We start from the raw sequence: 15,004 nt of genomic DNA, 5'->3' as shown, positions 1-15,004 counted from the left end.
ATTACAACAGCCACAAACATGGCTCTACTCGACTGCTACCGAGCAACAATTAACAATACAATACGACAAACGACCAGAATACAAAACAGTAATTAAAAACACTGGGAAAATTACGCTGAAGGGAAAATGCAAATTAATAACTCCAGACATGACTATACAGACGAAGCAGACAATCTATGAAACGGATATAGAAACGTACCTGCCTGAATATAACTTGACACTGGTACGAGAACGCAACACGATAACACACGATAATGACACGATACAAGACATAGGTCAACACCGAATGGAACTGACAAAATTAAAATTACAACTAGAAGAAATAGACAACAATTTAAAAAGTTACGAACAAAATTTCTTCGCGAAAAAACAATTCGTATATCCAATGGCGACAAGCGGAACAATCACGATAACAATAATAATAATATTAATTGTACTTTACATAGTCATACGAAACAAAAATAAAAGAAGGAAGCGACCATTAATTAGGATATACGACGAAGAGCGATCCGAACCGATCGATCGACTCCCGAAACCAATATTAAAACGTAGCCTAAGCACGCGATTTTAGATAAGAAAAACGATTATATTTAAATATTGTAAACGCGAAAACAAACAAAATTGTAAACTAAAATAAGAAAATAATATAAAAGAAAACATATAGTATATATATATATATATATATATATATATATATATATCGGGAAACTTAAAACTTAAGAAAAGAAATAAATTCCCTAAAACAGAAAACGTTGTACCTCCGTTTTCTTTTCCAACGGGGGAGGGGTGTTATAGCCCCAAAAAAGGCTACAGACTTAATGAATATATACATATATATATATATACATATAATTATATTGATGCAGAATGCATCGCGAGCGAAGCGATAATCGCGCGAGCCGCTGACGCAGCGAGCCACGCGCGCCCGAGACCGAGCGCGAACACGAAACCGGAAAGGTGTCACCGAATTGCTAAAAGTACAAGCGAGGAAATTCGACTTTGAACTTCCTCGCCTGCACTAAAACGCGAATTCAGCAACATAACCATATTTGGTCATGTTGCTAAGGGACGCCCTCCGAAAAACCATGCAGTTCGGAGGGAAGCTCAGCACCCGCCGCGATGAAGCGACGGGCAGTCGTTGATTAGAACCTAACGAGTAATAATCGTCACGGGCAGCTGTTGACCAGATTCAACAGAGTCATACACGAATAACTAAGAGATATACGCGCGCCGGAGATAAGTCGACGCGTATCAGACTACCTGTGCGACAGAGCATACGAGAGATACCGCTTTCTCACTTTAACCGATAATAAACGCGAGTGACATAACGTTCGCTGGGAGCAGTGACTAAATAACGTACCATAGACTTAATTAAAATGTTATTTATTGTTTACAAATAAAGAGGATAATAAAAAAGCGAATACACGATATTGAAAGAGAGAGAAATTAAAATAAAAAGAGGCCACTGCCCGCCGTATCTCCGGCCTTCCCTGAACGATCCCGAAAAAATCCTGTGCCCCCTCCCGGAGGCACAACATGCTTTTGTAGTATTAAAAAGTAAAACGGCGTTCGATAAACGCGGCTTGACTTATCATCTATTTAGATCTCACAATTAGATCTAAAAATATGTATACAATTATGAATTACATAAATTTCCTAATTATATTATTATTCTGTATTATATAAGAGATATAAATTAATTAAAGAAATGAATAATAGAAGAAATAGAATAGATAAGGAATAGAAAAAATAAAAATCCATTCTTGGCCAACATGTAGGTCAAAAACAAATCATAATATTTTATTTTATAAACCATTCATTTTTTATAATGGACCACATACATGTTGTTGCTCGACGAAAACCGCGAGAAGGTTAGGTTAGGTTGGTGGTGGTCTCTTCCGTCAAGAGGAAATGTAGAAAAATGTTTTCTTCAATGTTATATTAAATATAATAAAGTTATATATAATAATATATTATATATAATTTTAATATAATATTAAAAAAACAATTTTTTTAAATTTCCAGAGAATGTAGATATAATAGAATAGAGAATAGAACAGTAGAAAGGATACATGTAAAATAGATATGGAAAGATAGATAGGTATAAAAGAAAATATAAAGAAAGAGATAGAAAACAAAACATGAGAGAAAAACGTTAAATCTGAAAAAAGCGCACGTTCTACTTATTATAATATAATATTGAAAATGGTATATACAAGAATATTTCCGAAAGTACTGAGTTGAATTACAGCGATATTGCGGCAATTAATACAGCTAATTATTGAAATTAGCTCAACAAATATATAAATATAAATAATGTTATAAAAACAACGGATATAAAATTTAATTTATATACCTATATGATAAAATTATTTCTATATATTTCATCCTTACACAATAAATATCAAAAACAAAATAGAGAATGTTTTTTTTTTCTATTTTGCCAAGGAATATTTAAGGAAAATATCCTACTTTTAAAACTGTAATTAAAAAATATACAACTTTAAAAAAATATAGTTTTACAAATACAAATATTTATAAATTTCGCTACATTTTTTATCCATTTTGTAAAGAAATTTTAAAGCTAACTCTATATATTATTAATATTTTATTTTTTATTTATATTTTATATATTTTTAATTATTATATTTTTTTAAAGAAGAATTCAGCCTTTACTTTCATATGCACTCTTCATCTATATTCTTCACCTGCTCTTTGTGAATTTCAAGAGAGAGAACACTATATTTTAAAGAAGAACTTCAGCCTTTACTTTCATTTTGGAAAAGTTTGGATCATCAACAACACTTAATCATTATTGGACTTTACGAGAACGCATCATTAAGTCGATTCAAGTGACTGAATAATATAGAACTAAAATATCTCTGCTCATGCACACACAAACACACACACATATATACAGGGTGTCCCATAAAGATTGAATCAACGTTCGTGAGCAGGTAGAGCGCATTAAACTGAACAGAAAAGTCTTGTACCATTTTGCAATTTTCATAATAATTATTGAGAAATTAATTTACAAAGATTGGTAAATCCGGCGCGAGTATCAGCCCGCCGCAAAAAAATGGCAAGAAGGACGGCCCACCGCTAGGCCGGTCGCTGAATAATAATCGCTAATCTATTGTTCTTATCAACGCTTCTCGTCTATGCCCCTGGTAACAGCGAGGCAATGGCGCCTATTTACGCCGCGCGCGCTTAGCGACCGTTCTTAGAGCCGTCCTTCTCGCCATCTTTTTTGCAGCGAGCTGATACTCGCGCCGGATTTGCCGATCTTTGTAAATTAATTTCTCAATAATTATTCCGAAAATAGCTTTAAAATTGCTTTACAAAATGGATAAAAAATATAGCGAAATTTATAAATATTTGTATTTGTAAAATTATATTTTTTTAAAGTTGTATATTTTTTAATTACAGTTTTAAAAGTAGGATATTTTCCTTAAATATTCCTTGGCAAAATAGAAAAAAAAACATTCCCTATTTTGTTTTTGATATTTATTGTGTAAGGATAAAATATATAGAAATAATTTTATCATATAGGTATATAAATTAAATTTTATGTCCGTTGTTTTTATAACATTATTTATATTTATATATTTGTTGAGCTAATTTCAATAATTAGCTGTATTAATTGCCGCAATATCGCTGTAATTCAACTCAGTACTTTCGGAAATATTCTTGTATATACCATTTTCAATATTATATTATATTAAGTAGAACGTGTGCTTTTTTCAGATTTAACGTTTTTCTCTCATGTTTTGTTTTCTATCTCTTTCTTTATATTTTCTTTTATACCTATCTATCTTTCCATATCTATTTTACATGTATCCTTTCTACTATCCTATTATCTATTCTATTATATCTACATTCTCTCGAAATGTAAAAGAATTGTTTTTTTAATATTATATTAAAATTATATATAATATATTATTATATATAACTTTATTATATTTAATATAATATTGAAGAAAACATTTTTCTACATTTCCTTGACGGAAGAGACCACCACCTTCTCGCGGTTTTCGTCGAGCAATAACATGTACGTTGTCCATTATAAAAAATGAATGGTTTATAAAATAAAATATGATTTGTTTTTGACCTACATGTTGGCCAAGAATGGATTTTTATTTTTTTTCTATTCCTTATCTATTCTATTTCTTCTATTATTCATTTTTTAAATTAATTTATATCTCTTATATAATACAGAATAATAATATAATTAGGAAATTTATGTAATTCATAATTGTATACATTTTTTTAGATCTAATCGTGAGATCTAGACGATGAGTCAAGCCGCGTTTATCGAACGCCGTTTTACTTTTTAATACTACAAAAGCATCCCTTCTCTTAATATAATAAAAATAATTGTCTTAAAAAAAAATTCGAATTAAAAAGTAATAATTAAATAAAATCGAGACATAATAATAATTCGACGAATTAAAATTATGTCGAAACATAATAAAAATTCGAAATTATTTTTTATGTCCGATATTATTATTCAATATTATTTTTATGTAGACGTAATTTTAATTCATCGAATTATTATGACACGCTGTTTTACTTTTTAATAGCATAGAAAATATTTCATGCAATATAAAAGTTTAAAAAAATAAAACGGCGTGTCATACGTGCTAATATGATTCTAGAAATCTCGAAGCGTCAAGCCTCAGCGCTTCAGCCAACGTCAGCTATAGCGCGAAAGAAAGAAAGAGAGCGTATTGTATGTCTGTGCTTTTCTATTAGCCGAAGTTGGTCGAGCGCCGAGCGGCACACGTACACGGTTCGTTTTTTGTGTGCGTGTGGCTGCAGCGTCTTAGAAGTGGCATCACTGTATGGACATCGTCTCTCCGATATCCCTACCATCGCCTTGCCAAATTGCGCGCGCATTCGAATCCCCACTCCATAAACCGGTAATAACGCGGATGACCGCGGTTCGCTCGAGCGCATGCCCCACTCCTCGGACAATGACGAGGTTGACCCCGCGCGCAAAATTTACCGCTTCGCTTGACCGAAAGGTTGACCTCGCTTACATCATTTACCGACGAGAGTCAATTTCGCTATTTCGGTGTTGTTGTGAATAAGCCACGTCTTAGCCGTGGGATGAATGCTTCGAAGCTACGTGGCCGAGGAAAATAAATGGTGTTTCCTCTCGATTTAATTATAATGTTTATTGATTGCACTTTCCGGACTGATTACACAAGAATGAAAGGATAAAAGGTTAATAATTGATTCGTCGCATACGTATCACGCACACGAAGTGATTCTAGCGCTCCTGCGCAAAGGATCTCCACTCGATAATGCCGACGCTATCCGACGCGACATCTGCCGCTACGTGGGCATATTAAACGGGTAAAAAAGGGAGCATTCTTAACACCCTGCCCCCCTTGAAGGCACTTGCCTTCAACAAAATAAATCCCGTAACTTAAAATAATAATAGATCGCTAGCCTGAGCCATTTATTGGGAGGGACATGGTTATTGCATATGGCTTACGCTAGATCCTGTAAGTATAAGGAAAATTAAACATATAAAATATAAGGGAGACGGAAACAATATAACGTAACGCAAACAATAATTACTTATGGTTTAACTTAAGCTTAGTGTTCTTTGGCATAACATAATCACGGAGTAATACAACATAAATTATTTTGGCAATACCTTGGCTTAAGGGTAATGCATACGGCATAACTCATGCATATTTGTGTATATAACAAAAATACTAAAGGCTACATAGCTGATAATGAAAGGATAAGAAATAAACGTAATAAGATAGCTAATTATCGATAGGTAATATTGCGATTTTAGTTAGTGGTCTCAAAAGAGATCCTGATGCAGTCTTTGCGGTTGTAGTTCGTACATGTCCATCTGGACCCGCATGAATTTTTTCCACTCGACCTATCTGTCATTGCAAGGGAGCTAGCCCTTGCTGTTTCAATAGAACAAGCTGATTTTGTTTTAACTGGTGACCCTTGTTGGCCTTCCACTTGTTTCGCTCTTGTAAGGATTGGAGGTATTTGATACTCCATCTGCGCCAGAAATGCTACTTAATCTGTTCTACTCTTTGCCATCGAAGCAGTCGGTTTTCACTTATATCTATTAAGTTTTCGTAAGGGAAACTGTTCAGGGGGGTGCCAACCAAAAAGAGACCGGGGGTCAAGCAAGCTAAGTCGTTCGGATCCTCGCTTAATGGCGTAAGTGGTCGGGAATTCAGAATTGCCTCTATTTCATATAACGCCGTTGTCATTTCCTCAAAAGTCAGATGTGCTTTACCGACGATTTGATTTAGGTGGTATTTTGCGGATTTGACCGCTGCCTCCCATAAACCTTCGAAATGAGAGGCGTTCGGCGGTATGAATTTCCAAGTCGTTTTTTGTTTATACATAAATTGCTTGATCTCAGACTGTGTCTCATCATTTTTTAAAAACTCTAAGAATTGTTTCAATTGCCCCTGGGCCCCTACGAAATTGGTCCCATTATCCGAATAGATGCATGACGGTTTACCTCTACGCGCAGCGAATCGCTTGAGTGCTGCTATAAATGCACTCAACGTTAGGTCACTGACTAATTCAATGTGGATCGCTCTAGTTGCAAAATACACGAAAATTGATACATATGCCTTGATTAGTTTCGCGTTACGTCGCTTGCTCTCACGTAAAATTAACGGGCCCACGTAATCGACGCCGCAATGATAAAAGGGGAGAGCGTCCCGTTTGACCACGTCACGATTGACCACAGCCACTTATATTGACCGATGCCTAGGGTCATCAGCAACGATTAACCAATCAGAGAGCCTCATTTTAAACTGGCCAATTAGCGACGTGGTCAATAGACTCCCACCCTAAAAGGGCCGAGAGACCGTCACGCGCCCGGCTGGTAAGGAACCCATAATTACCTCGGATGTTGCGGGCTTGGATTTAAAGCAAACTACGCAGTTTTGAATAATTTTGCCCGTGCTTGAACGTAATGATAAAGGCCAAAAACGCTGCCTTACTGCGGCCATAGTAGCCTGTACCCCGGCGTGAGCATTGCGCACATGCTCTTGTCCTATGATGCGTTTTGTTAGCTCGTGCCCACGCGGTAATAATATTGGATGACATTCGTTAAAGGTCAAGTTTGATCTCTGCAATCTGCCCCCCATTCGCATCAGTCCATCTGGCGTTACGAACGGCGACAATGAAAGTAGTGGACTAGACACGTTGATGGCCTCATTGCTGGTTAACGCCTTGTATTCGTTGGGAAACGCTTGCTTTTGGACGGACTTGCACATAAGATCTAAAGCGAAAAGTACTTCGGCTTGCGAAATAAATGGCGTGAGTCTATCTGGCCTATGTGCCTTTAAAATCTTAAGCAATAAGCTAACACGCGACACGTTTTTGTTAAATATGAAATTCTTCGCATTAGTTCTTCGATAATCACTGGTTGTACTTTACCAAGTGCCACAAATGATCCCTTCAATTCCGGGACATTTTCTAGATGCTTGAAATCACTGTCCGGCCAGCTATCTTCCTGAGCCGCCAAAAAACTTAGCCCGTGCCACCACATTGATGCGTTTAACAAATTACGGAGCTCAAGTCCTCTTGATAAGATGTTAGCGGGATTATTTGCTGACAAGACGTGACGCCAACTGTTAATGTCAGTGACACGCTGTATTTCGCCGACTCTGTTGGCTATGAAAAAGTTCCTCGATGATCGACTGGATCTCGTTGTCGTGAGCGTTGTGACCAGCTTGGCGCGAAGCGTTGAGCAATCGTAGCCGATCCACTAGTTCGTTGGGATTGTCCCAGTACACGTAATCAATCATATTGTTGGTTAGCGTCATAGCGCGAGGCATAGATATCTCCCCTCCAGATTTTGTATTTTTCGATTCGAGCGACATCAACGGTGCAATTATATGTTTGTACTTGTACCCCCTGTTACCCTTCAAATGGCCCTGCGCATCATAATCGCGTCTATGCGCGTTCGTCACCAATAATATGCTCTTGTATTTTTCCAAATCGTCTCCCCTCGTGTAAAGTTCGTCATCGGGAATTCTCTTGAAGATCAACTCGTACAATCCTGGCGTTCCAATGTACCGCACGTCGTCTATGATAATAGAGTCATCTTTGTTGATGTTGAATTGTTTGTTGCCAAGTCGCAGTTTATTCTTTCTGTCAAAATAGACTCCATACACATGATCAATCTCGTGATTTTTGTCGCCACTAAACAAAGCGCCTATGTACTTTTGCCCAAGTGGCCCAAAGTACTCCCGCAACGTTTCTTGAACTTCCGGCGTTTGTAACTTGTTTCGAACAAACGATGATTCGAGCATGTTGCCCGAGGTTTCGAAAACATCTTCGTTTACGCTTGTTGGTGCGGTTAACGGCGTAGAGGCTATCGACGGTTCATACAGTAAAACGTCCGATCGTTTCCTTTTTTTCGGTGTAGCATCTTCCTCTTTCTCTTTCTCTACCTCCTCATCTTTAGCTTCTTCCTTCTCATCCTCCTTGTATCGCTTGATTTTAATCTTTGCGCTACTCTCCGACTTATTTTTCACCGCGAACGAGTTGTCGACAATCTTTTGCAGCGGCTCGATAATAAGTTTAAAATGGGTCTTGACCGCGATATCGTCATCGATGTTACCGGTCTTCAAAGCGCGATGTTTCTTGCGGATCGATTCGCTCGTTTTCGCAATCTCCTTCGCCATCTTTTCACGCTCGCGAATATTATCGCTCCCAGCCATATCGATAGAGAGTGTTGAACGCTCGCGTTTCACCCCTCACGACAGAATGTAGGCAACGACTAATCATTTTGTGGTATCGCAAACACGTTAAATCCGTTTCTGTATCGCCCGTTTGTAAGCAAGCTATCCTTGTCTATCACGAGAAATCCATACTTTTGCTGCCAACAAGTACGACATAACTCACTGAAATCCTCGTATAACATGTCGGTATTCACGTGATCGTTGTACACGTGTTTCAAGTTGGTGCCATCCTGTTTAAACAAGATTAGCAGGTTCGCGATGTCGCGTAAAAGATGTTTCGGTATTCTCGCGTATGTCTGGCAGAGATAGAAGCAGTTGACGTTCGAGTGGCGTCCCATTGAGAAATATTCTCTTATCGTATTTTGTTTGTCGCACGCCACGTCATCGAAAACGAAAATCGAGTTTGGACGTGCTTCGCTCGGTGGAATGACGTCACTGTTATTGGAGAATGTAAAATAGCCGATTTCATCGATCGACGTTAACAAATTCTCCAAATATTGATATTTTGGCTGTTGCAGTGACTTTGAATACACGTACACATTTTCAAAGCGGACGCCGTGCGGGCTTTCTATCAAACTAATCAACACGTTAGTTTTACTGCAATTCGAGGGGCCGCAAACGATTGCGCGTATAGTATTCGGCAGCATCGTACCGTGTCTACGCATCTCCGCATTGTCACCCATCGAGCGTAATCTGACGTCGTAATTTGTCACGCGTATCGCGAAAGGTTGTCGCACGAATTTCATTTTCCCACTTCCGATTCGGATCGCACGCCTGTCTATTTATAGCTGCGCGGAACTACAAAGTGTTCAGTAACGAAAAAATGTTTGTCCTGCTATCAAGTCCTTACTATATTCTCGATTTGAGTGCCGAACAGCTACAGTTTGTATCTAAAGCAGTTTTATTGCGAATGTGTGGCAATCACGTCCACTACGTGTGGGACAAACTTCCGGAATACATAAAGGCGGATTCGGAGGTTCAGACCTATCGTCGCTGTTTCGAACATTACAATCAACCGTGGCAACAAACGCACATTGACGGTCCAGCGCCAATGATAAAAGATTGTCGTGAATGTCAACGCAAATAAGCAGAGGTCTATTAAATCGTGCAATAAACGCGCTTCCTATCGAATTACATATTCCTTGATACCAGTTTTGCGGTCCGGGCACGCGGCTAGAAGAACGATTGGCTAGAGGTGATCGAGGTATCAATCCATTGGACGCAGCGTGTCGTGAACACGATATAGCGTACTTTCGGAGTAACGATCTTGCCGAAAGGCACGCGGCGGATAGGATACTCGCCAAAAAGGCGCAAACTCGCATCACTGCGAAAGATTCGTCTCTCGGTGAGAGAGCCGCAGCCACAGCTGTCTGGACAGCGATGAAAACCAAAACGAAATTCGGTATGGGTCTAAAGACGAAAACGAAGAAAAAGATGGTGAAAAAACGAATACTTCTAGTAGCGAAACGCGGGGGTGTATTACCGATTCTATCATTGTTGGGCGCTCTCGGATCTCTGATTGGTGGAGCGGCTGGTGTAGCAAAGATGGTGAACGATGGAAAAGCTACACAACATCAGTTTCAAGAAATGCTACGTCACAATCGTGCCATGGAAGGTCGCGGATTGTATCTTGCACCATACAAATACGGACGAAAAGTCTCAATGAAAAAGAAGAAAAAAAAAAACGTCAAAGAGACGCTAAAAATGCCAGAGGGCGTAACTACCAACGTACAATTGCTGCAACTAGCAAAACGTATGCACATTCCATATTTTAGAGGTGTTTTTATGCGTAACTCATTACCGATCGGTGGTATATATCGAAACGAGAGCGGGATCATAAATTTGGATAACGCTAAAGGCTCGGGTACTCACTGGATAGCGTATGCAAAGAGGGGGAATTGTGCTATATATTTTGATAGTTTTGGCAATCTTCGACCGCCGAATGAATTGGTGCGATATTTAAATGTGATAAAAATAGAATATAATCACACATCCTATCAAACTTATAATCAAAGCATCTGTGGACAATTGTGTTTGCAGTTTCTCCGAACGGTCGATGCACGCGAATTTAAAGACATACATTGTGCTATTTAACTTAGTATTCGTTAAACAGTTTGGCCAACATGTCTATGACATTCACGCTGACTGGAAAGAGCAGCGTTCTCGCGGCAAACTACTTTCCCAACGTAGATTTAAGCGACGGTGAATACGAGCTTGGTCTAGCGGATTTTGAAAGTTATCACACGATATCGAACGTGAATTCCTCGAATAATAAATTTTACTTTGGCAAAGACGATGCGGAAATTACGATTCCCGAGGGATCGTACGAGCTGCAAGCGATAAATGAATTTTTGAAACATACAATTTTACGAAAACGTTCGCAACACACAGTTCGTGATGGTGATAAAAAACACACTGACGACGACGATAACTTTGAGCCTGGAGAATGGCCTATAGTGCTCCGCGCTAATTACAATACGATGAGGAGCGAGATCAAATGCGCCTACAGATTAAATTTTAGCAAGCCTAACAATATTGGATCGCTGCTAGGATTCTCGAACCGTATACTGCAGCCGCGAAAATGGTACGAGTCGGACGATTAACATTATCAACGTGAACATTATCCGCGTCGAATGTAATGTGACCGCGGGTGCGTACAACAACGGCAAACTCATTCATACGATACACGAATTTTCACCGAGGGTACCACCAGGATATAAGATATCGGAAACACCGACGCACATCATTTACCTACCGATCATCGTGCGGTGCATTACGGATTTAACGTTACGCGTTGTCGACTAGGAAGGACGATTACTCGATTTTCGAGGAGAAGAGATCACCATTAGATTGCATGTACGGCGGCGGTGGTAAAATTAGCGTGTGATGCTCGTGTTGAACGGATCGAAAGACGTGAGAGACAATACAATCTTTACGACGTCAGCGACAACAACATCGACATTTGCTAATATCCAATCATCCGGCACTAAGAAAAAGAAATTGAACGCATCAAACGTTGAGTTTTTACAATCTTTGGGATTCGTGGTGCGAAACATTTAAACGATGACTGACATTCTCGACATCGCGGATGAGCCAATCTTTGACGATCGCATCGTCAAGATTGAGACTCACTCCTATAACCCATTCGCCAACACAACGTTCGGATACAGTGATGAGATAAGAATACCCATACAACAACAGGATCTGTATACATTGCCGTACGAGAGTTTCTTATACATCGAGGGAGAATTAAAGATAAAGAAGCCAGCTGGAGGATTCAATGTAGTACTGCAAAATAATTGCGTTGCATTCATGTTTGACGAGATTCGATATGAACTCGATGGTGTGGAGATTGATCGAAATAGAAACGTGGGAATAACAAGTATGCTCAAAAACTATGTAACAATATCATCCGATAGAAGCGTGATTATGAGAAATGCTGGCTGGAGTGAGCCAACTATTGTGGATGGACACTTTAATTTTTGCGTACCGCTCTACATGTTATTGGGATTTTGCGAGGATTACAGACGCATAGTAATTAACGCTCGTCACGAATTGATCTTAATACGATCGCGCAATGACAACAATTGTCTGCTTGGAGCTTCGACGCTGGAGCCTGTGATCAACATATTCAAGATACAATGGCGAATGCCACATGTGTTGTTGAGTGAAATTAAAAAGCTGACTATGCTGCGCGCTCTGGAAAGCGGACGCTACCTCAACATGGGTTTTCGCTCGTGGGATCTGTACGAGTTTCCGCTGTTGCAGCGTACAACCAAACATTCGTGGGCCATTAAGACCGCGACTCAGCTGGAGAAACCACGATACGTTATCTTTGCTCTGCAGACAGGCCGGAAGAATGTTATGTCCGAAGATGCGAGTAAATTCGACGACTGTAAATTAACAAACGTGAAACTCTATCTGAACTCGGAATGTTATCCGTACGATGACATGAATCTGGATTTCGATAAAAACAGATGGTCGATTCTGTACGACACGTACGCGCGTTTCTGCAAAAACTATTACGGATACGAGTACCTTGAACCGAGTCTCACTGTCTCACTGTTTCTACAGTACGGTCCGTTTGTGATCATCGATTGTTCTCGACAAAACGAATCGGTCAAGAGTGCAACCGTGGATGTGCGATTGGAATTTGAGTGTAAGGAGAATGTGGCTAATAATACGACTGCGTACTGTCTCATCATACACGATCGCGTAATCCAGTACAACCCGTTGACCAACGTTGTGCGCAAAATTACCTAAGTGTTTGCGACAATAATTTAGAGAGAGGGAAAGCTGGATATAAATCCGAGTGTTACGAGATGGTTGTCATTCTTCTTAACTGACGAAAAGAGATCTCATCATGTCTGTACCAACGTTTGTCGATCTGCAAGGATTTGTCGTTTTGAATAAATTCATCGCAAAGGAGGTGGCGGTGCTGAGAAGAGGAACTGTTCTCGCACACTACATTTTTCGGAGTCCTATACCATGGCATCTCCTTACAAAATCCGAAAAGTGTCAAGCTTCATGGTTGATGGCGAATCATCATGGACTACAATGGGCGGATGGAATCGTTGCGTACAGCATGGCGAAACGATTGATTACAACAGCTGTAGTTGAAGAAGAAGATGATAAAATGCAGTGTATCGTATACGTTAAAGGATGCCAGAAACGAGAATGACTTGCTAATATGCTCGGCGACGATGCGAGAGAAAATTTAATCATTGAGACTTTGGATGCTGATTACGACGATATCGAATCTCTAAATAATCTAGATGTTAAAAATACTATACGATGTGAAAAACATGTTAAGAATTGCGCATTACAAAATGTATTCAAAATATTTAACTGGTGGTCGCAACGCCAGGAAGAATTGCAAGATTTGGAAAAATAAAATATTTAAACACTAATATGTTTTATTTCTTATTCCCCCTCCTCATTCCCTCCCTCCCTCCCTCTCTCACGAGTCATTTAAAAATTCTTTTTATCCGAGTATCGTCTCTCTCTCCCTTCTAAAAATTTCAGAGCATTAAAGTATTCTAGAATCTCCCACCACATTTACCACTAATCTCCCACTACTTTGAAAAACGGGATGTCACGTATATTTGATTCTTCATACAGTGTTGCGTTAACCGTTCGTGAAAGTGGTCCACTTTTGAAATCTGGAAATATGTACTACGTCGAAAGAAGCAGTGGCGGCCCCAGCAGAAGCGTGAATAATTACGTACCGAATCGTTATGAAACTTCATTGTTTGAGAACAAATGTGACAAGTAAGTTTTTGTTTAACTTCTTTCTATTTTTTCACAAATTGTTTTTAAACTAATTTTTTTTTTATTTTATTTTTCTACAGCATTTCGTTGAAGTGTCGTGCGATTCGTATACTAAGTAGACGATACGCATTGACAACCACGGAATTCAAATTCCTTGAAATTGGTATCAACGTGAGTACACCGAGTTACGTGGAAATTGTCATAGGAGATCATCAAGGAAAGGAACTGGTATTATCTCTCGAAACGTGGAAGGGACTCTACGAGCAACGTCGCAATATTCACGATTTACTGCGAAAGGACTCTAAAGATACTTATAATTTTATAAGCGTTGGACCGCTAACAGTGCGAGTTCATACGATTAACGATACTAAACTTATAAGTCTCGAATCTTTAAACGTACGCATGATGATGATTGAACCGACGTTACATCGTATGTTTAATCTCGATCAATGCATCGATGTAACCTTTGATCGATTGGTTAGAATCACCGAGACAGTCGATACTAAGTTTACACAATTCTCCAATATCGCGTCCACTATAACGGATAATAAAAAAGTGTCAAATGTAATATGCGCCAGCGACGCCTTCAATAAACATCAACTCGTCGATTGCGAACTGGTAGCTTTAGTTTTTAGTCACAATATGTAATAAAAAAAAAATATATATATATAAAAGAGAAGAATAAAGTTTTTTTAAATTTAAATCATGATATAATTTACTCGCACGCATTTCCCATCCGTGCTTCCTCCCACCCGTAAACAGTCCCAGTTCTTATATGTAGCTCGTTGCAGAATGACGTCATGCTGGGAAGGGAGATGCGAAGCTAGGGACCGCAAGAGAGTAAGCGCTAGGAAAGAAAGAAATAGCGCGAGGCAAAGGAGAGCGAGAGAGTAAACGCTAGGAAAGAAAGAGATAGCGCGAGGCGAAGGAGAGCGAGAGAGTAAACGCTAGGAAAGAAAGAGATAGCGCGAGGTGAAGGAAAG

The 15,004-nt window shown here is 39.1% G+C and overlaps 1 protein-coding gene and 1 pseudogene across 1 annotated transcript; one reads left to right on the top strand and one right to left on the bottom strand.

Moving 5' to 3' along the window:
• Window positions 1-6,050: 6,050 nt before the first annotated feature.
• On the bottom strand, window positions 6,051-8,318 carry LOC140672725 (uncharacterized). Its single transcript, XM_072905106.1, has 5 exons — window positions 7,928-8,318; window positions 7,427-7,614; window positions 7,002-7,343; window positions 6,903-6,934; window positions 6,051-6,591 (listed from the first exon to the last, which is right to left on the bottom strand). The coding sequence occupies exons 1-5, from the start codon at window positions 8,316-8,318 to the stop codon at window positions 6,051-6,053; spliced, it is 1,494 nt and encodes a 497-aa protein (XP_072761207.1).
• Window positions 8,319-13,920: 5,602 nt separating this feature from the next.
• LOC140672724 (uncharacterized) lies at window positions 13,921-14,783 on the top strand (annotated as a pseudogene).
• Window positions 14,784-15,004: the final 221 nt, after the last annotated feature.

This window comes from Anoplolepis gracilipes, chromosome 13 (genome assembly GCF_047496725.1).
Source record: "Anoplolepis gracilipes chromosome 13, ASM4749672v1, whole genome shotgun sequence".
Lineage (NCBI taxonomy): Eukaryota > Metazoa > Arthropoda > Insecta > Hymenoptera > Formicidae > Anoplolepis > Anoplolepis gracilipes.
The sequence above is the reverse complement of the archived record's forward strand: the minus strand, read 5'-3'. Positions and strand labels throughout refer to the sequence as shown.

Bases quoted from the DNA above. Each gene is read 5' to 3' on its own strand.
- LOC140672725 (XM_072905106.1), bottom strand. From the start codon at position 8,318: ATGCTCGAATCATCGTTTGTTCGAAACAAGTTACAAACGCCGGAAGTT. The intron at 7,344-7,426 runs GTGATTATCGAA...AAGATTTTAAAG, and splicing joins CACTTGGTAAAGTACAACCA to GCACATAGGCCAGATAGACT. The intron at 6,592-6,902 runs GTAATTATGGGT...TTTTGCAACTAG, and splicing joins CCAAGCCCGCAACATCCGAG to AGCGATCCACATTGAATTAG.